The following is a 21,569-nucleotide window of genomic DNA, read 5'->3' as shown; positions in this document are numbered from 1 at the left end:
GCTAGTGACTTAAGCTCTCTGGGACTCATTTTCCTCCCTGGAGACTACATTGTTTCCAAGGTCACTTTCAACTGTCATTTAAAAAAAAAAACAACCCACTTTTATTTTATTTTGTTTTTAAATTAACAAGCATTATTTTCTTTCTCTTCACTGTCTGAAAAATGAAAAAAAAACCCTTGTAGTAAACATCCACAGTGAAGCAAAACAAATTTCCACATTGGTCATGTCCAAAAACATATATCCATTCTACATTTTGAAGCCATCACCAGCATGCTTCATCATCCACCCTCTGGAATCATAGATTTCACTGCATTGATCAGAGTTTCTAAGTCTTTCAAAGTTGTTGTTACAATGTTGTCATTGTGTAAATTGGCTTCTGCTCACTTCACTTCATCAGTTTATACAAGTCTTCTCAGGGTTCTCCGAAACCCTAGGGTATCACCTTAGGGTGAAATAATATTCCATTACATTCATATACCATAATTTGTTAGCCATTTCTCTAATTTATGGGCAACTAGGTGGCACAGTGGGTAGAATGCTGGGCCTAGAGTCAGGAAGACTCACCTTCCTGAGTTCAAATCTGGCCTTAATGCCTTTTAAGAGGTTCATGGACCCCTCTAGAACTGAAGTACAAAAGAGGGTTGTCTGGAATGAATTCACAGACTTGAGCATTCTTTAAGTCAAGGTGGCAAAGGTTTATTGTAACCCCAATATGGCAGGCTGAGCTCCTTAAGCAACTTGCAACTTAACAGGAATGATGCTAAAGCTCATATAGGAAAAGCAATAGGTTATCTGGCAGACATGCTAATTGGGTGATAACATAAACCTTGGTCACCGACATCATTCACTAGTGGAAAAGGGGGAAGGGGGAGGAGGGGGATTAAGGGATATAATTTTGTTCCGTTATATCTGTAGCAAGATAGCTTTGAGAGTTGATGTCTATTGACCACTGGATTGTATAACTGTGGGAATCAATACATGATAATTTTGCTGGTACAAGATAGTCCTGTTTTTACAAGGGAAATTCTACAGAGATCAGCTTGTTCTTGTGTCTTACCTGGGCCCACTCCTGAGTTGTTGCTAGGCATAGTATCCTTGGGCTAGGGAGAAAACTGTCAGGGATAGTGTTTTGAAGCTAGGGAGAAATGTGATTTTGGAAGTGGCGTCCAAGCACAAGCACCCAAGCACCACATCAGCCTCAGACATTCAGGGGCTATATGATCCTGGGCAAATCACTTCACCGTTTGCCTCAGTTTCCTGGTCTGTAAAATGATCTGGAGAAGGAAATGGCAAATCACTCCAGTATCTCTGCCAAGAAAACTCCAAACGGCGTTGCAAATAGTTGGACACAATTGATGGGCACCACTCTCCTCCCTAGTTTCTAGTCCTTCACCCCTACAAAAAGAGCCACTATAAATATATTTAGACATTTATAACTACGAAGTGGGGTATAAGCCTAGTAGTGACATAGCTAGGTAAAAGGGTGGGCGGTCAATCAATTAACATTTATTAAGTGCCTACGATGTGCTGGAAGGAGAAGGAAATGGCAAACCACTCCAGTATCTTTGACAAGGAAACTTCAAATGGGGTCATGAAGAGTTGGGTACGACCGAAAGTACAGAAAAACAACAATGTTCCCGGTATAGCGCCGGCCCTCAAGGAGCTTGTACTCTAGACGCAAACACTTGTTTTCAATGAATAAATGCAAACATTTATATTCAAAGCAAGTAAGTAGTTAGCAGAGAGAAGGCACTGGAATGAAGAGGGATTGGGGAAGGCTTGCTGTAGTGCAGGAGCTTAAAGAAGGATGCCCAGCTTGGGCGCCTGCTTTCCCCTCCACGCTCTGCCCGGGTGCATACCTGTCTGCGGTTTCCGTACCCGCCCCCCAGCCCTTCACCCTCCCTCCTCCCCTCTCTTTCTCGTCAGTTCCACCCTCGATTTCAGGGACCGCCCCTTCTCTCCCTCCCCCCCCTTTTCCCGTTGACTCTCGCGAGATCAGGAAGCGGAAGTCTCGTGCGCTCCGGGACTAGCGCCGCCGCACGTGCGTGGTCTCCGCGGTTGTTGCCGGCGCCGCTGCTGCCGGGGTTGAGGGGTCTGAGAAGCGGCGCTATGGGGAGGCTGCGGCGGCGCTACAACATGAAAGGGCGGCAGCAGCCGCAGCCGCCGCCGGGGCCTGAGGTTCAGCGGCCGGGCGTCCAGGTGCAGCTGGAGCTGGACGGTAAGGGCTCCCGGAGCGGGCCTTCCCTTCTCTGAACCTCGGTTTACCCATCCGTAAAACGGGTGCAAAGCAGCTGCGTTGTGCGGGTGCCTTCCCCTCCAAGCCTCATGAAATGTGCCTAAAGAAGCTGTGTTCTCTGAGTACCTTTCCCTTTCTGAGCCTTGGTTTACTCCCCTGTAAAACGGGCGTGAAGGAGCTTCATCCTCTAAACCCTTTCCCTTTTCTGGGCCTCAGTTTACCAGTCTGCAAAGTGGGGTTAAAGGTTCTGGGCCCCTAAGTCTGTTCGCTTCCCCGGACCTCAGTGTGCTGATCTGTGAGATGGGGATGTAGGTAGTCCGCCCTCTCTCCTGCTTCACTGGGTTGGCCCTGCGGAAACCGTTCTGTTTCTTGAAGCCATAAAGAAATGGGAGGGGTGAGTGAGGACCGTTATTTATCATCATTGTTTGCTCCTTGTGACCTTGGACCAGTCACTTCTCTTTGAGCCAGCTTGACGTCCCTTAGGTGTCTACACGGCTTTGGGCTGTGGGTTTATCAGTCTTGTCAAAGCGGTTCTTAAGAATCACAGATTCTCAGAGTTGGAGGAGTCCCTGGGGGACACCTTAGAGGTCATTGATCCAGACCTGTCATTTTACAGATGGGGAAACTGAGGCCAGAGAGGTGAGGTGGGCTTGCCCAGAGTCACAGAAGCAGTGGGTGGCCGTGCTGGGGTTTGAATCGGGGTCCCAAGTCCGAACCTGATATTCTTTAGACTGTGCTTTTCTACGGTATGGGATAATCTTTTGCCTTTCCTTGTATGCCCAATACCTGGCACATAGTAGGCACTTAAATGATAGTCGACTGACTAAATGACTTTCCATTGAGCCACACTGCCCCCCAGACCGTCCAGGCTAGTTCAGGAATCCCCTTGCACCACATACAAGCCCCCCGCCGATGGGGAAGACTGGCTCTGAGCAGCCCCTACCATGGGACACTCACGGAGTTTTCCCGCTTTGTGAGCCCAAATATTTGTCTCAGCAGCTTCCTCCCATTCCTTCCAGGACCAGACAAGGCAGATCTTCATCTCCCCCTGCCCCCCAACCTTTCACTTAAAGGTTTGCCGTCACTAACCCCTTCAACACTATTTCCCACCCCGCTCCGTGTTCAACAGACCCCTTTGCCTTTGGCTGACCCTCCTGTAGGTCCAAGATTCTGGTCCGGACACTATCCCAGCCCCTCTTCCTGTGGTCACTTATTGGGGTGCCTAGAAGGGACCACCTTGCTCTAGATGCGTCTGTCGTCTCTTGTCAGTTTGTGGTCCTGGACCATGAGCCTCTTAATGCAGCCTGAGATGGCGATCCTGGAGTGCCGGTCAGCCTCACACAGCTGACTGACTGTGTGCTTACATTTCTAGAAAACCCTGTTTTGTCCTACTCGAATTGTTGTCCAGATACATCTCCCTGTGCCATGCTTGTATGGCGATGTTATTTCTGAACCTGAATATGTGTGTATGTGTGTTTACATGTATACGTGCACATGTATGTATGCCTGCGTGTATGAGGATGTGTGCTGTGTATATGATATACATGCATACATATGTGTATATATAGATTTATAGCATATAGATCACCAGGCCTAGAGTCGGAAGACCTGAGTTCCAATCCAGCCGCAGACGAGTACTAGCCGTGTGACCTTGGGCAAGTCACTTCACCATGTTGGCCTCAGTTTCCTTATCTGTAAAATGATCTGGAGAAGGAAATGGCAAACTGCTCTAGCATCTTTGCCAAGAAAATCCCAAATGGGGTCACGAAGAGTCAAACACGACTGAAACGATAGAACAACATACACACACACAAATCGGTACTTTTGTGTGTGTGTGTGTGTGTGTGTGTAGGTAGTGCAGTGGTTAGAATGCTGGGCTTGAAAGAGCTGAATTCAAATGTGGCCTCTGACACTTACTGGCTGTGTGACTCTGGGCACACCATTTAACCTCCTGTGCCGACCTCAGTGCCTTCAGGTGTCAGATGGGGATGATAACAGCACCTGCCTCCCAGGATTGTGAGGATCGGATATGATAGTTGTGAAGGCTTCACAAACCTTAGGGCACTGGGTTAAGTGCTGATTATTATTATTATAAAGGTGAATGACGTGCACTGATGATTTCTGAGGTCACTATCAATCAATGAAAGTTTATTAAGCACCTACTATGTGCCATGCTGAGTGCTGGATGATACAGAAAGAAGCAAAAGCAGCCCCCTGCCCTCAAGCAGCCCTCTAATGTCTCAAGGGACTGTTGTCCTGGAGTTGCTGCTGTCGCTTACTATTGGCTTTCTACTTCCTAAGGGGAATGGGGCAAAGGCGCGGCATGCCCTCCCCTTCCCAGGGTCCTCTCCACCATGGCATGCCTTAGGAATCCTCCACTTGGAGCTGGAAGGGACTGCTCTCATTTCACGGATGAAGGGCTGAAGCTGGAGGGGCCCAAGGGTAGATGGGTAGGAGGCATCAGAGGTGGGGTTCCCGTGGTGGCTGCTCCAGCCCTCCTCCCATTAATGGCCCCCCAGGTGGGCCCAGCCCTTCAGCTGGTCCCAAGTCCACCTAAGTATATGGTGTCTCCCAGACCTCCTCCCTCCTCTTTTCCACAAGAGTAGCATGAACTGCTTTATCGGAGGCTTTGCCAAATCTAGGTTAGCCCAGTCTCCAGTGTTCCCCTGGTGTCTCTGCCTAATTAGTTGCCCTATCAAAACCAAGAAATAAGGTTGTCCTGGTATAATTGGACGATTGTTTCTTCTTGTATAAAATCCTTCCTGATATTCGTATCTTTGCTGTCTGCGTGCTTGGGCTCGTGGGGCCACACCGGACTCTGGCCCTTCCTGTTCTGTGCCTGTCCATGCTGGCCCGCTCAATCCTGAGGCCTCTGTGGGCTGGGAGGACTTAGCCATGGGTGTCTTTCCAGACAGGGGCCTGTGGAAAGGAGTGGATGAGAGCAACGCGCTTGTCCTGCCCGGACGGAAAGAGAAGAAAAAGAAGGCCGCACCCACCTCCAAGAAGGAGAAGAAGCCTCTGACCAAGAAAGAGAAGAAACTCTTACAGAAAGTGTTGGAGCAAAAGAAAAAAAAGACTGAGGTATGACCCCCATCGGGGCAGGGGCAGCTTGGTGCGGCTCCAGCAGTGGAACAAGCAGCCACGGCCCTTCGGAGTCCTTAAACGTGCTGTCTCAATGGTGGATCTGGTGGTGGTGGCCGTTGTTTTAAAATCTCGCTCGGGTCAGTTTTGATGGCTTTCATGTAGAATGGTCCTGGGGCAAGTCACTTTCATGCTGTTACTCTTTTAATATGTTGTGTTCTGTAGAAGCACAGGTGCACAAAGTAATGGCTTTTCATAATTGTAGGGAAGTATGTAGTTGTAATTGAATGAAAAGCTATAAGCTCATCTTGGGTGGGGTCACTGCGGGCAGAGTGAGAGGGACAGTGTTTATTCATCTGGGTATCTCCAGTACCCCGAGGGGCGCTTTTCTGCCCTTGGTAGGAGATTAATAAGGCTTTGGATGAGTAAATGAATCAAACAGTCCAGTGAATGAATGAACAGATACTTCCCAAGCTACCGAGTACAGGGCCCTGTGCTTGGGCTCACTCTTGTCAAGGCCTTGGCTGTGGTTACCCTGACTTGATGTCTTACACACAGGGCCTGAGAATTAGTCCTTGCCTCTGGGAGCAGGGCTGGTAGCTGGCTGCCTGGGCCCCTCCTCCCTGGGGCTCAGGGCTACTAATTCCCAAAAGCCATCTCCCCGGACAACCTGGGTCCTTCCACCCGCCACCTTCCAAATCCATCTAGAAGGCCTGACTCTCTCCCGCTCTGTTAGAACATTTCCCTGACCATCTCTCTGATGTCTCTCTTTTTCTCCCACTCACCTGGAGGGGTAGGGAAGGACAGTAGCCCCATGTGGATGACCCCCTCCTTTCTCTCCCCCCTCTCCAGCGAGCAGAATTACTGCAGAAACTGAGTGAAGTCCAGGCCTCTGAGGCGGAAATGCGGCTTCTGTATACCACCTCCAAGCTGGGGACTGGCGAGCGGATGTACTGCAGCAAAAGGTGAGGGACCCTCTGGCCTGGGCCTCCTCCTGCCGGGAGAGCCCCTTTCAAGCCAGCGTGCAGGGTGGTACGCCAAGCATTCCCGTAGCTCACTGGGTTGAGTTTGTTTGCAGATGCTCAGAAGGAGAACTCCCTGCGGGTGTCGTGTCGGGAAATGTGTGTGTGCATGATTGTGGATGAGCAGATGTTTGCGTCGGAAAATGGACGGGTGGATGGTTGTATTGCTATGTGGATGTAATGAAATTTTTCTGCAAATCTAAGGACAGCTTCAGGGCTGATGAAAAGAATACTGGTCTTGGACTCAGGAGACTTGGGTTTGAATCCTGCCAGCGACCCTGGGAAAGCCATGTCATCTTTTTGTGTTCTCACACACCTCAGTTTCCTCATTGTGGGCCATCTTTATTTTGTTTCCTGAAGGTTTGCAAAGCACTTTCCATGTGTTACCTCATGTTGAATCGTACCACAGCCTTGTGAGTAGGTGCTCTTCACTTTACAGGCAAGGAGAAAGAGGCTCAGTACCTGCCACGGAGGAGGAGCTTAATAAATGCTGGTTGATTAGAAAGGCCAGGGGACTCAGTAGCATTTATGTAGTGCTTACAAAGCGCTTCACAAGCATTTATTTGATCCTCACGATAACCCCATGTGGTAGGTGTTATTATTATCATCCCATTTCACAGTTGAGGAACTGAGGCAAACAGGTTAAGTGATTTATACAGCGAGTAAGTGTCTGAAGCTGAGTTTGAACTCAGGTCTTCCTGACTCCAGTCCCAGCGCTCTCCACAACTGTGCCACCAACTGCCTTGTCCAGAGTGACCCGGCTGACCAGAGTCTGGGGCCTGAGGCAGGATTCAGACTTAAGTTTCCTGACTCCAAGCCTGGCACTCTACCGAGAATAACTACTGGTAATCAGGCAATTATCAATGTCAGTTATCTTCATTAATAGTGATAATTTACCTTGGTCATTACTAATAGTATGAATACAGTAGATAATTTTATTATTAAGAATAACAGTAACCTTTTCTTAACTTCTACATAAATGATCTTTCTGGGGACAGATGTCCCCCTACTGTTCAGATGTTAGTGATGGGCAAGAAGAAATAAAAGGAGGCTGGCTCACTGGAAAGGTTGGCCATCTAGGCATCACGGCCTCATAGAGGGGGCAGCCAGGAGGACCTGAGGTGCCTCGGATATTTACCAGCTGGGTGACTGCCGGGCACATCACTTAATCTCTCTCTGCCTCAGTTTCCTCATCCATAAGAGGAAGTGGTTGGGCTTGAGCTCTGGGCTCCTCATTTCATTTTTTAAAAAAATATCTGGTGTGTGTGTGTGTGTGTGTGTGTGTGTGTTGGCCTGGGGGCTGGGGTGTATGGAGGAAGAGTTGGGGGAAGGAATGTTTTGGTGGTAGTCCTGGTCCATAGGACCACCCTGGTCATATAGCTGCAGGGCGAGTCACTGCCTTTCACACTAGAGAATCACAGTATATTGACCACACAGCTAGTATTTTCTAAGACAAGGTTCAAATTCACTTCTCTCTGACTCCAAGTGTACTTGGCTCTATCCCTTGATCCATGTGATTTATCTGCTTGCCCCTCCAGGAAGATAGAAGAAAGTGGACCTGGGGGTCCGGAGAAGATTAGTAGCCTCAGTGGTGCCTACAGAAAAAGACGAAGGCAGCCATCTGAAGAGGAGCCTGAGTCCTCCAATGAGGCTGAAACAGGGAGTGAGGCCGAGGGCTCGGAATCCCCAGCATCGGCTGGAGTTAGTGCAGAGGCAGAGACAACAGCGGCCGTGAAACCCGCCGAGCCCATCAGCAAGGACGAGAGCTCTCCCTCTGGCCGCCAGCCAACCTCCACACTGGCATCTCCTCCCCCCGCTTCCCAAGCGCCATCTGCAAAGCCGGCCATTTTCGTCCCAGTGGACCGCTCTCCTGAGATCCAGGTTGGTCTCTGCTCATTCCTGGCCTCTGCTCTGTGAAATGAATGCATTGGACAAGATGATCTTGAAGGTTATTGTCAAGCCTACTGCTGTGATCCTGTTTGGAAACCGTCTCACTGATGGTTGTGACGCTGGTTTGTGTGTCATGTGGAGGCTTGCAAAGCCCTTCACATGTTCTCTCTTCTGATCTTCACCACCGCTGCAGAGTAGGTGCTGCTCGTCGTCTTTAACAGATGAGGAAACCGAGGCTGAGGCCTTGCCCATGGTCGTCAGAAGCTCTAAGGGTCCCAGGCAGGATTCAAACTCAAGTCTTTCTTACTCCCAGGTTCAGCTGGCTCTCCACAGGGCCTCTAGCCCATACGTAGACCCTTAATAAATGACTGTTGACCACATTGGATCGAGAGCAATCAGCTGGTACGTTCCTAGAGAACATGCCTTCATGGGGAAAGGAGAGGAGCCGTGTACTGCTATCTGGAAACCAGAAAGCAGAGGTGCATTTAGCCAAGTCTGCATTCTTCCAGTGAGACCTTGGCTTCGTCTGTTCCCCAGAATCCACAAGAACTCCATGGAAGGGTTCCCCGATAGAACTGATTCTCTTCCTTCCACGTAGGCAACATTTGTGCTGCAGGAACAGGTCCTTTCTTAGGTAGTGAGCTGCCAAGGATAATATTGACCAAAACTAATAGTGATAATGATGTCATCTGGCATTTATAGAGCACATGAAATTCTGTCAAGTCCTTACACAGGCCATCTCCTTTTGGCCTTCTAACGTTACCCCATGATGTGGGTACCTCAGTATTTTATCTTCTCTATTTTATGCCAAGGCAGCAGGCTCAGAGATGAGGTTCTCTATTCATAGTCACCCAGCTAGTGAGTGTCAGAGCAGGCTCCTGGAGCCCCAGAAATTCAGGTACAGAAGGGACCTAGTGCAACCCTTCCCTTGAAAAGCATCTCTGCTATGTCGTACCCAGTGAGTAACCCTCCAGAGTAGCTCTTGAGGCAGTCCATTACACTTTGGGATTGTTCTGTTTTTCTTGACATCAAGCATAAATCTGCCTTTTGCAGCCTTCATCTATTACTCTTGCTTCTTACCTCAGGGGCCAAGGAGGAATCAATAAACATTTATCAAGCACCTACTAAACACCAATCACCATTGCTGAGCCCTGGGGGCGGGGGGGCGGTACAAAGAAAGGCAAAAAGATGGTCCTTGCTCTCTCGAGGAGATCACAGTGTAATGAGGCAGACAACATGCTCCCAATTAGTACAAACTAGATGGATTTTTGATGCAGATACATACACGATAAATTGGAGATAATCAATCTTGGAAGACCAAGACCAATCTGTATCTTAAATGACAGAACTTCAGATGATTGAAAAAAGCTGCCATGTTCCCCCTGAGTCTTGTCTTCTCCATATTAACATCCCCAATACCTTCCCACCTTATGTGGCCTAAGCTTGGTCCCCTTTGCCTTACTTGTCCTCGTTGGAACACTCCATCTGATCAGTGTCCTTTCTGAAATAGAGTGCCCAGAACTGAATATAATTCACTAGATGCAGTCTGACTATGTAAAGTGAAAATGGACCATCACCTCCTAGAAATTAGGCCCTCTTTTTTACATTTTTTTTGTTATCATGGGTTTTAATAGTCAAAACAACACCATTTCGTACAGGCATACACACTAACACTGTAGCCTCTCTAAGGAAAGTGCAAAGGGAGAGAGTTGAGAAATAGCCAGAAAAAATCTTCCAGGAATCTGAGTTCCAGACTAATACTTTGGTCTTTTTACCTGAACCCCATCAGCCCCATTTTCTTTCTTTTCTCAGTAATTGCATTGATCTTTTTCCATTGTCAATCAAGCTCTGCCTTGTCATTTGTTCCTTTGAAACATCTGGTTTTCTGATCTTTTGACACATCTCGATGCCGTACTGGAGTGCAGCTTTAGGCAGAGCCTCTTTGTTGTTCATACACTCCCTGTGCTCTTCCATTGACCCAACAGTCTCTTGTTACCCTGGTCCATTTTGCCATAATCCACCTCCTCATCACTGTCCACAGCCAGGTCATCCAATCGTGACTGGATAATACTGCATAACTGGTGGACATGCCAAAGAAATCTCCTAGCTGCTTCTCATCTTGTTTCTTCAGTGATTCACCACCTTCCCAACCAGCAGAACCAGCAAACTTTTTCATGGATGGACTTAATCATCTCTTTGGCAGATCCAGAACCTTTGTCAGTGTTGTTGGGCTCATCATCCACTTTGGGTTTCTCAAAATAGCTGTGTTGCCTCTTCTCTATCTCAATCCTGCTCTCTTTCTTGGCCTTGCTTCTGGTCCTGTTCTCTCTCTCTCTCCTGTTCTTGGTCTTGGTCCCAGTCTCACTCTTGCCGTCACTCTCATTCACAGTACCACTCCTGTTCTTTTCCGCTGGGAACTTTAGTTGTTGATGGCCCCTCTTAAGGTACCCCAAGAATCTAATGAGATAAAATTTAATGGGGATACCCACTGGTGGGTATGTTATAGAGGAATGGGTTGAATTTTTAAAAAAAAATATGTTTATTTTGTTGAATATTTGCCAATTACATTTTAACTTTTTTTTAATATTCATTTTTTAAAAAATTTTGAGTTCCAAATTCTCTCCTTCCCTCCTACTCCTTTGAGAAAGGAAGCAATGTATCAGTTATACGTGTGAAGTTATGCAGAACATTTCCATATTAGTCATGTTGCAAAAACAAAAAGAAAGAAAAATAAAGAAAGTGTAAAAAGTATGCTTCAGTCTGCACTTAGACTCCATCATTCCTCTGTCTGGAGGTGGATAGCATTTTTCATAATACGTCCTTTGGAATTGTCTTGCATCACTGTCTTGATCAGAGTAACTAAGTCTTTCACAGTTGGTCATCATTATAATGCCAGTGTTACTGTATCCAGTGATCTCATGTTTCTGCTCTCTTCACTTTGTATCAGTTCATATAAGTCTTCCTAGGTTTTTCTGAAACCATCCCCCTCATCATTTCTTATAGCACCATAGTATTCCATCACAATCAGAGACCACAGCTTGTTCAGCCGTCTCCCAATTGATGGGCATCCCCTTAATTTCTAATTCTTTGCCACCATTTATAGTTGCTATAAATGTTTTTTTTCAAAGAGATCCTTTTCCCTTTTCTTAGATTTCTTTGGATTAGAGACCTAGTAGTGGTGTTTCTGGGTCAAAGGGTATGTACCGTTTTGTAGCTTTATGGACATAGTTCCAAATTGTTCTCCAGAATGGTCAGGTCAGACCAGTTCACAACTCCACCAACAATCCATTGGTCTCCCTCTTTTTCATGTCCCCTCTAACATTTATTATTTTCCTTTTCTGTCATGTTAGCCAATCTGATAGGTGTGAGGTAGTACCTCTGAGTTGTTTCAATTTGCATTTCTCTAATCAGTAATGATATGGTATTTTTTCATGTGACTGTTGATAGCTTTAATTTTTTTCTTCTGAAAACTACCTGTTCGTATCTTTGACCTTTTATTCATTGGGGAATGACTCTTATTTTTATAAATTTGGCTCTGTTCCCTATATATTTGAAAAATGAGGCCTTTATCAGAGAAACTTTCTGTAAAAAATTTCCCCCATTTTCCTACTTTCCTTGGTTTTGTTGTGCAGAACTTGTTTAATTTCATGTAATCAAAATTATCCATTTTACTTCACATGATCCTCTAACTAGTTACTGAGGTGACAGTAATAGAAATACCTAGCCCTATGTCCTGGAATTCTGAGTGGGCAGCTAATAATCTTGCTTTATTTTGAGGAGAAAAAATTGTGATGTTCTGGAAAATAAGTAACATTTTTGCAAAATAGATCTTACTTTCTCATTTACATCTGTAATTTCTGAGCAACTCTCTCTTGATTTTTGATTGAACTATAACTTCTGATACTTTTTCCCTAAGGTCAAGGGAAAGTAGAGGTCATCCATGCCAACACCCTCATTTTATATATGAGGAAATTGGACCTCAGAGAGGGGAAGTAGATGACAGAGGCAGGATTTTACCTTAGGTCCTCTGTTTCCAAGACCATTACCATGCTGCCTGCATGCCCTGTCTGCCGGTGGCATCCCTATTTGCAGATTAAAGCATCCTTTCTCAATGCAAAGGATGACCCTTTGGTTTTTCTGCTTTACAAACTCAAATTCAGCAATTTGGTGTGTCTTTTTTCTTAAAGTGGGAGCCTGCCTTTACTGTTTGGGTCCTGGCTTGGGAAGCTTCTGTTGGGGTGAGATGTTGGCATATTATGGCTGGAGTAAAGGTCTTTCTAGCCCTTGCACAGGAGAAAAGCTCAAAGGAGCCAGTTTCTATAAGAAAAGAGCAGCAGGAGAGTGTTTGGTACAGTGGATAGGCAAGTGAACATGGAGTTAGGAAAACTTTAGATACTAGAGGGCTGTGTGACCCCGGGAACGTCACTTAAATTCTCTGGGCCTCGGTTTCCTCATCTGTCAAATGATGGTATAAATAGATGATCCCGTGACATTTATGTGCCTTGGTTTCCTCGTCTTCGAAGTAGGGGGTGGGGGGCTAGCCCTCGTGGCCTCTGAGAACCCTTCCAGCTCCAGATCGGTGCTTCTTGAGTCCCATCAGTCTCTAGATCTTAATGCTGTTGTTTCTTTGGCAGGAAGCCCGGCTCAAGCTCCCCATTCTTTCAGAAGAGCAAGTGATCATGGAGGCCGTTGCTGAGAACCCCACTGTCATCGTATGTGGGGAGACAGGGAGTGGGAAGACCACCCAGGTGCCCCAGTTTCTCTATGAAGCTGGGTATAGCAGGTATATGCCAGATGACACTCACAGGACATCCCCTGCCCTGGCTTCTCAGGCTCCAACATGACCCTTAGAAGCTGTTTCCAGAGCCAGATTCTGTCTTGAAGGCTTTCTTTCATTGCAGACACATTCACACAAAGAGGATTTGCTACTTGGTGGGACCCATGGATCCCAGCTTTCTGGGTCCTTGCTAGGGACGGTTTAGCGGGTAAGGTTTAGGGAGTGGGGAGAAGGGAACCATGGCAGTGGTGGCTGCTTAATGCCTACTCCGGAGAAAGTGGGATCTGGGCAGCCACAGCATCCGCACCTGGCACTGTCTTCCCATGCCTTCTGGTATGGAGGGCACCAGGTTCTCAAGGACTGGATCAGTGGATGGTTGGCTCTGGTAGGACCTGCCCAGTACAAAGACTTTGAAGAGCAGCCTAGCCCTCCAGTTGTGTCTAAAGGTCACCTAGCCACGTTCAGAGCAGCTCATCTCCACAGGGGCTTCCCCCGGGCTGAGGCTTATGGAGACCTTTACCAAGGCATAGAAGGGTTAGGATAACCTGTGTCTGTGCAGGGATCAGAGATCACTGGAGGTTTCAGAGAAGCACAATTGTCATAACTTCTCCAGAATGTGTGCCTTGGCTCAGAGATTGTATTGGGGGGAGAGGAGATTAGCACTGTTATCTCTGAGGTAGGCGCGGTTATTATATCCCTGTTTTAAGGATGGGTAAACTGAGGCAGGCCAGGGTTATCCAACTAGTAAGTGTCTTAAGGCTGCATTCGAACTCAGGTGTTCCCGACTCTAGGCCCAGTGCTCTCTGCACATGGGTGCCACCAGCTGCCTCCGGTAGTATTGAGCTGCTACGTCATGAGGGGTGGCCGCAGCTCCTGTCAGAAGGTGAGCTTCGTGGGGACGGGGACTTGGGCCTTTCTCTGGATCTCTCTCGCTTAGCGCAGCAACACTGTTGTAGCACAGTCTGACAAAATGAAAGATTCCGATGTGACGCTTTCTGGTTCTTTGTTTTCACATCTCCTTCATTTCCCTCTGTATTCTTCTCCCCTCCCCCTCACAGAGCGTCATATAGACCCTTATAATCAGTTTTCTTTTTCGTTTTTTTTGGGGGGGGTCAGGGCATTTGGGGTTAAGTGGCTTGCCCAAGGTCACACAGCTAGTAAGTGTGTCAAGTGTCTGAGGCCAGATTTGAACTCAGGTCCTCCTGACTCCAGGGCCTGTGCTCTACTCACTGCGCCACCTAGCTGCCCCATAATCATTTTTTTTTTAAAGAGGGAAGGAAAAATACTTCTGTAGAACTAATCCACTATAATCAAAAAATCTGACCTTATATGCAGTGTTCCACACCCATGGCCCCTCACTTCTGCAGAGAAGGAGGGCAAGTATCTTCTCTTGGTCTGTAGAACTAGCAAGTATTAAGTGTCTGCTAAGTTCAAAGCACTGTTGGGGAGCTGGGGATAGAGACCAAAAGGAAACAGGTCGTGACATCAGGAAGCTTACATTCAAATGTAAGTACCAGATAAGTAAATGCATGTGCATTTGTGGAAGTGAAGAACTGGGCTTTGGGTGGAGGCTTCCCAGAGGAGGGGTCACCCAAGCTAAGCTTGAAGGAAGGCTCTGGGAGGCAGAGGAGAGAAGAGACCAGGTTCATAAAGCAGGCTGGAGCCAGGCGGTGAGGGCCTTGAAAGGAGCCTTGTCCTTTGCTGTGTTTAGAAAGTCTGCTGCTTCAGGACTCTTAGCTGGGCCCCAAAATAAGGATTACAAGAAGCATCTGTGTTTCCTTTTTCCACTGAGAAATTCTTGTAACTGCTTCAGGCCAGTTCTAGCACGGCCTGGTGGAAAGAATGCTGAATTTCAGATCACAAATCCTGCCTTTGAATCCTGGTTCTGCCACCTACTTAACTTACCTGTGTGACCTTGGCCGTTAGCTAGCCCCTCAGGGCCTTATCGTCCTCATCTGGGGAATGAAGGAGGCTGGATTCTGTTACATCTAAGGTTCCTTAATAGAAATGTATGATTTATATTATATAAATATAATATATGATATGCTCTAAACATCTGATCCTGTGAAACAGCTCCTCAAGATATGTTGCCGTTTATATGCCCCAGCTGTCTGCCCCAGAGACAAGTCATTTGTGTTCTGTTCTATTCAGTGAACGTTTATTAAGTGCCTATTTAGGAAAGATACTCCTTTTCAACCTTATCTGGTCTTTGAAGTTGCTGACACAGGACAGGGCATTTTTAGAGTAAAGCAAAGCAGTTTGGTTGATTAGTTTGGGCTTTGGATCTTATTGGGGTTCAGATCATCTGAAAGGATTGTCAGCACTTAGGAAATGGTTGTTTCTTGATTGCTTGGTAGGCAAAGAGGTTTCTTGTTTGCCATATCTGTGCCCCATGTGGATAATGGAAATGGCTATGTGCTGTGTCATTTGTGGCATACTCGCTGTGTTCGCTGAAGAGGAGCCGCCAGCTTACAACTAATTCTTTCCCTTTCACTGAGCAGCGATGGCCTCATCGGGATTACTGAGCCTCGCCGAGTGGCTGCTGTGGCCATGTCCCAGCGGGTGGCCAAGGAGATGAACCTTTCCCAGAGGTGAGAGTGAAAGCTTGGGTCCTTCCTGGCCTTGCCAGGAGCATTGTGGTGGGGGCTGGGGAGTGGGTGGAAGGGGATCAGAACTTGGTTCTTTTATGTCCTTTTTCTATCATGAGAAAAGTTAGGAAGTTGTCTCTAGTTCATGGCCTAACCAAGTTAACACAGCCCTCATTAGAGCAGTGATCCCGCACTTCTCTGGGCTCAGCACTAGGCCAGGCCCCTGGCAGGAGTCACAGAATTCTGTAGTCCAGCCTGTAGAATGCAAAGATGCCCCAGTGAGTAATATGGCAGCTGAAAAAGCTAATGGAATGTCAGACTGCATTAACTGAGGCATATCAGCTTGGAACAAGGAGACAGTAGTCTCATCAGACATTCAAGCCACATCTTGAGGATGGTGTCCAAGATTTGGGTCCACAGTTTAGAAAAGGCATTGTTGGGCTGTCGTGCCTCTAGAGAAAAGCAGCCAAATGGTGGAAGGCCACACACGGATTCAATGAAGGTGTTTGGCTAAGAGAAGGGAAAGAGGCAGGATGGGGGAGGGGAGCTGTCATGTGACAGACTGTGTGAGCCATGAGGCCAGAACCAGGGGAGAGGGAGCCAAGTATTTAGGCTTGGTACAAGAAAAAACTTGTAACGATTAGAAGCACGGACTCTTCCTCATTGGAAGACTTCAAGCAGAAGCTGCTTCCCAGAATTTCAGAACTGGCTGGGTCCTGAGAGCCCATCTATTCAGGTAGAGACCCGAATAAGAATCCTCATCACAACTCGTTCACCAAGGGGTGCTGCAGCCTCTGCCTGAAGATGCCCAGCCAGGGGGGAGCCTCCTGTCATGCTTCTGGGCGGCACCCGCCCTCAAAGAGGGGACAGTCTATTGGGGGACATATGGGGCAGGCAGCCGAAAGCTAGAGAAAATGACAAAACAGCTTGGAAGAGAGAAAAGAAGCTGGGATTGTTAGGAGGTGACCTAGGGCTTCTTGGAGAGGATTTTTGAGTGAGGCGCAGGGGAGCCGAGCGGCCTCCTGGGCTATCTAGCTGGCCATGAGCTAAAGAGCCTTTCTGGCTCAGGGTGTGCCTTCCCCCCTGAATTCTGGCTGGTTCTTTGGGAGACATGATTGCCCTGTGGCATCTGCTGGAGAATGAGTGTGGATGTTTCCCTGGCAGGGTGGTTTCCTACCAAATCCGATATGAAGGGAATGTGACCGAGGACACCCAGATCAAGTTCATGACAGATGGGGTCTTACTCCGAGAGATCCAGAAGGTAGGCTGCTTACCATCCACTCCCTCTCCTGGTGTGGGTGATCATTCATATTTCTAGAATGCTTTGAGGTTCACAGAATTCTTTCCTAGTGTACATGTTGTCTCCTTCCGGTAGAACATTAGCTTCCAGAGGGCAGGTAATGTTGGGGGTTTTTTTGTCTTTATGCTGCCCATGCCAAAAGCAGTGCTCAGCACGCATTAGGCATTTAATAAATGCTTGTTAAATTGAATTGTTGAAATTCTAAGAAGAGAGCTATGTATGGGGAGGAGGAATTGCTTGAGGGTGGGGGGCCTGGGTTTGAGCCCCATCTCCAGGACTGCCCGCCTGCTGGACTGATGTCAGTACATATTGCGTCTCTGTTTTTCTCTTACAAAATGGGAACATCTCTTCTGTTGCTCATGTAAGTCATAGAATCGTGGGAAGGGACCAGAGAGGCTGTCATGTCCAATCCCTTCGTTCTACGGAGAAAGAAACTGAGACACAGAGAGGTTCCTTGCCCAGGCTTGTTGGAGGTGGGATCTGAACCCAGGGCAGAATGTACATGATTCCCCTTTGAGAAGGTGCTGTTTTCATTTCAAATAATTATTACCAATTCATTTTCAAAATCAAATTTTTTTCAATAAATTTTAATCATCACACACAACATAGCTTGACTGAAGCTGGTGAAAGCTTGTAACTGCTTAACTCAGCACGCATACATTGCTGGGCGCATTTGTCGTCGTTCAGCCATCCAGTCGTGTCCATTTCTTTGTGACTCCATGAACCATAGCACTCCAGGGCTGTCCATGGGCTCTTCTTGGCAAAGATCCTGGAGTGCTTTGCCATTTCCTTCTCCAGTGGAGTTAGGCAAACAGAAGTCAAGTAACTTGCCTGGCGTCACAAAGCTAGTGAGTGTCTGAGGCAGGATTTAAACTCAGGTCTTCTGACTCCAGGCCCAGCTCTGTCCAGGGAGCCACCTATCTGCAGCCTGACGGTGGGTAGGTGGTTCATAAATGCTTGTTGATCGATCGGTCGATGAGTGATCTGCCAGGTATGGCACAGGGGCCTGTCGCTGAGCTGAGAAGGTGGCGTCAGGGCCAGTGGGAGGAGGGCCCCCCTGCCCACAAATCTCGTGCTCCCTTGAATATTTTGTCTTCTGTTTCTTCTGTAGGATTTCTTACTCTCCAAGTACAAAGTGGTCATCATCGATGAGGCCCATGAGAGAAGCGTCTACACGGACATTCTGATTGGGCTCTTGTCTCGAATCGTGTCTCTCCGGGCAAAGGTATGAGGGCCAGGCCAGGGCAGGGGAGGAGAAGGTGCTGGTTCTAGTGGCTCTTCTCCCGGGCCTTTCTGAGGGCTTCCTTCCTACAGTAAGGAACATAGTGATAATGGTGGACTTTCAGAAGGTGCTTCAGAGCTCTTCCAGCACTTTATTTGTTGCAGCCAGGTTTATTTGTTTTTTTAATGGAATATTTCATTTGATAAGCAGTGTTGCGCAGTGAATAGAGAGTAGGCCTCGGAGTTAGGAAGACCTAGGTTCCTATGCGGCATCTGGCCCAGCCAGGCTGTGTGACCCTGGACAAGCCACTTAACCTTTAGTTGCAGGTCATAGGATCTTCAGTTTGGAGCTGGAGAACCTTGGAGGCCATCAGGCCCCCCTCCCTCATTTTATGGAGGAAACTCAGGCCGAGGTTTAAGTACCTTGCTAATGTCTGAGGCAGGAATCGAACCCAAATTTTCTTGACGCCAAGTCTAGCACCATCATGTTTGTTATGCTGGGCTGCCTTCCTGGCTCCAGAAGCAGGAAGTCTTGTTTTACAGAAGAGAACACCAAAGCCTAGGGAGTATTCAAGGCAGAATTAGAACCCAGGCCTTCCGACTCCAGAGCAAATTTTTGAAAGGATTATCAGTGCCTTTGGTCTTTCACAGCAGTCATTGCCTGGTATCGGGTATCTCTCCTCCCATTGCCTCCTTGCCCCATTTGAACCTTTCTGTGTGACAAAGAAAAGCAGTTTAAACCAAACCAACCAACAGTGCTTGCAGCCTTTTTCTGTAGACCCCCTACTTCCAGCCAAGAGGATGGAAATAATTCAGTTAAGATCCACGTTTATTAAAAACCTTATAATCAGCAACAGAAAATGTACAAATAGAGACAATAAGAAACCAAGTCCCCCACAAAGTCAACGCTGTAAACCATTTGCATGTGGCTACAAGGGGAGATATATAGCCTTTCCCTGGCTCATCCGGTTTGGTTTGGTTTTCTGTTTGCTGGTGATGATGATTTACGTATAGGAAACACATGATGTACTCTTCAGTCACTGTCTCCATGTTGGGTGTCTGTTGCTCTGCTTCCTTTTAATTCCTCGTCTTGTGTCCATTGGATTCAGCCAGCCTTTCTCAAGGGGCCCCTTTGGGCAGAGCCCTGTGCTGGGCCCTCTGGGGTGATGGTCTTTTATTACTCCCTCCTGACTTGATGGTTAGTTGGAGGTGGGCGATGGCCTCCCCCCTAGCATGTTCAGGGGGTGAGTTTCTGATTCCAGCAGCGGGTGGGGATGCCTGGTCCTGAACTGGTGGAGCTTAGCAGTCACTGTGTCATTAAGCCTCCTGTCTCTGGCCTGGCAGGATTCCCACTTGTTCCCCTATTGCAGTGCATGGAAGCCTGAGAAGGCAAAGACCACCAGGAAGTGGAGGAAGGACCTTTGTAGAGACATGCTGCTTTCTTCTTTATAAATTTCATTTAAAAGGGAGAAAACTGTGTTCTAGCTGACTCCTCTGCAGCTACAGTGGTGGGTGGGATCCCTGTGGGGATTGGAGAATATCTGAATTTGTTAAACCACTTCTAGATGACTTAACTAAAAAGCAACTATTGAGCACTTGTTGTGTGCCAACTGTACGCGAAGGGCTAGGGATACAAATAGAGAAGCAAAAACAGCCCCTGCCCTCACGAAACTTTAAAACGCAGGTTTTTGTTTATTTGTTTTGTTTTAATATTAATTAGTTCCTCTTGGGTCCCTTCCACTCTCTCTTCCCAAAAGAGTCATTCCTTTTTTTAAAAAATTTGTTTTTAGTTTTCTTTCTTTTTTTTCTTTTTTCTTTTTGGAGGGGGAAGGCAAGGCCATTAGGGTTAAGTGACTTGCTCAAGGTCACACAACTAGTAAGTCTCAAGCGACTGAGGCTGGATTTGAATTCAGGTCCTCCTGACTCCAGGGCCTGTACTCTACTCACTGCACCACCTAGCTGTGCCCTTTATTTTTAGTATTCAACATTCACTTCCATAAGGTTTTGAGTTTCAAATTTTTCTCCCCCTCCCCCTCCCCAGGGCAGCATGCAGTCTCCTATAGTCTCTACTTATACATTCATATTAAACATATTTTCATATTAGTCATGCTGTAAAGAAGAATTAGAGCCAATGGGAGGAGCCACAAGAAAGAAGAAACAAACAAAACAACAAAAGAAAAAGAGAGTAAATGGTCCACTGCCATCTGCAGTCAGACTCCAAAGTTCTTACTTTGGTTGTGGACAGCATTTTCCATTGCGAGTCTTTCGGAGTTGAAAGGGCCATTCTTATTACAAACAGTTTTTAAGAGAGAGAGAAGTTCAGTGAATCCATCCAGCTCGTCGTGACGTCATATGCAGTATTCCACATCTGGGAGTGGGGGCTGCCCCTCTGCGGGGGAGCAGCAGGAAGGGTCTGCTCCGATCTCTTATTTGGGGCCAAGCTGGTTCTTTGTCAGTTTGTACTTCCTAGTCTTGTTCGTTTCGTGCTCGTGGTTCTTTGCATGTCCATTGTTGCTTTCCTGGTTCTGCTGACCTGGTACTCCACTTTGCATCAGTTCAAGTACCTCTTCCTACACTTCTCTATTCCTAAGGAGTTTACATTCTAATGGGCACAGACAACCCCTAGAGGGAAGTGGTGGCTGCTGGGTAGGGAGGAGAGGTCACATTTGGGAAGTCACAGGAACACCCTTTCCATTTTGCTTCAGAATGAGATAGTGGGGGTGGGAGGGGAAGGCTTGAGGAATATGGCAGCTGATTGCCTAGAAAGAATTGGGCCAGGGAAGAGAGTGCAGCCCAGCTGAGTGTGAGCTGAAGGCTCCATGAGGTCCTTCCTAATCAGGACAGTGGGCCCTGTAGTTCTTGAGTTGGAGGAAGGTAGTGTCTGGTCTAGGTGGCATGACAGTGGCTGCCTATCCAAGAGATGGCTGTTCAGTAAAGGCCAGTAATTGGAACAAAGCTCAACCCTTGGTTGTCTATTCCTAGAACCCTAGAGTCCTGGGTTCTGGTCTTGCCACTGGCCCATTCTGGCTGGGGAAATTACTTCACCTCTGTGCTCTCTAAGGCTATAAATCGCAGAGGAAATGCTGACCTTCAGGCAGAGAGTTTCCTCATCTAGGACGTCCTAACACCAGTGAAGTCACTGGTCCAACCCTCATGTGCCTTCCGTGGACCCCATAAACATTGGCTGAGTTGTATATTGAGGACCAGCTTCCCAAAGTGTGACCAGGGCCCCATTTGCTCATTCAGCTGATGCCCTGGTGCTAACCCCAGCATCCCTGTGGTGGGTCTATGTCCCTGCAGAAGCAGCAGCCCCTGAAACTGCTTATCATGTCAGCCACACTCCGAGTGGAGGACTTCACCCAGAACTTGCGGCTCTTCTCAGCACCTCCCCCTGTTGTAAAGGTAAGCCCCTCCCTCCTGTGCCAGTCCTCATGGTAGACCTTGCTCTGGGCTG

The 21,569-nt window shown here is 47.5% G+C and overlaps 1 protein-coding gene across 1 annotated transcript in view; it reads left to right on the top strand.

Moving 5' to 3' along the window:
* Nucleotides 1-1,997: 1,997 nt before the first annotated feature.
* Nucleotides 1,998-21,569, top strand: part of DHX37 (DEAH-box helicase 37) — a 42,655-nt gene continuing 23,083 nt past the window's right edge. Inside the window, exons 1-9 of the mRNA XM_036753959.1 lie at nucleotides 1,998-2,218; nucleotides 5,148-5,317; nucleotides 6,170-6,282; nucleotides 7,878-8,220; nucleotides 12,864-13,012; nucleotides 15,508-15,597; nucleotides 16,759-16,855; nucleotides 18,006-18,119; nucleotides 21,416-21,517. Coding sequence (XP_036609854.1) covers nucleotides 2,110-2,218; nucleotides 5,148-5,317; nucleotides 6,170-6,282; nucleotides 7,878-8,220; nucleotides 12,864-13,012; nucleotides 15,508-15,597; nucleotides 16,759-16,855; nucleotides 18,006-18,119; nucleotides 21,416-21,517 — 1,287 coding nt within the window. The 5' untranslated portion in view covers nucleotides 1,998-2,109. The remainder of the gene's footprint in view (nucleotides 2,219-5,147; nucleotides 5,318-6,169; nucleotides 6,283-7,877; nucleotides 8,221-12,863; nucleotides 13,013-15,507; nucleotides 15,598-16,758; nucleotides 16,856-18,005; nucleotides 18,120-21,415; nucleotides 21,518-21,569) is intronic.

The sequence above is a fragment of the Trichosurus vulpecula genome, chromosome 1 (assembly GCF_011100635.1).
Source record: "Trichosurus vulpecula isolate mTriVul1 chromosome 1, mTriVul1.pri, whole genome shotgun sequence".
Taxonomy (NCBI): Eukaryota; Metazoa; Chordata; class Mammalia; order Diprotodontia; family Phalangeridae; genus Trichosurus; species Trichosurus vulpecula.
This window is presented reverse-complemented; position numbering and strand designations above follow the sequence as displayed.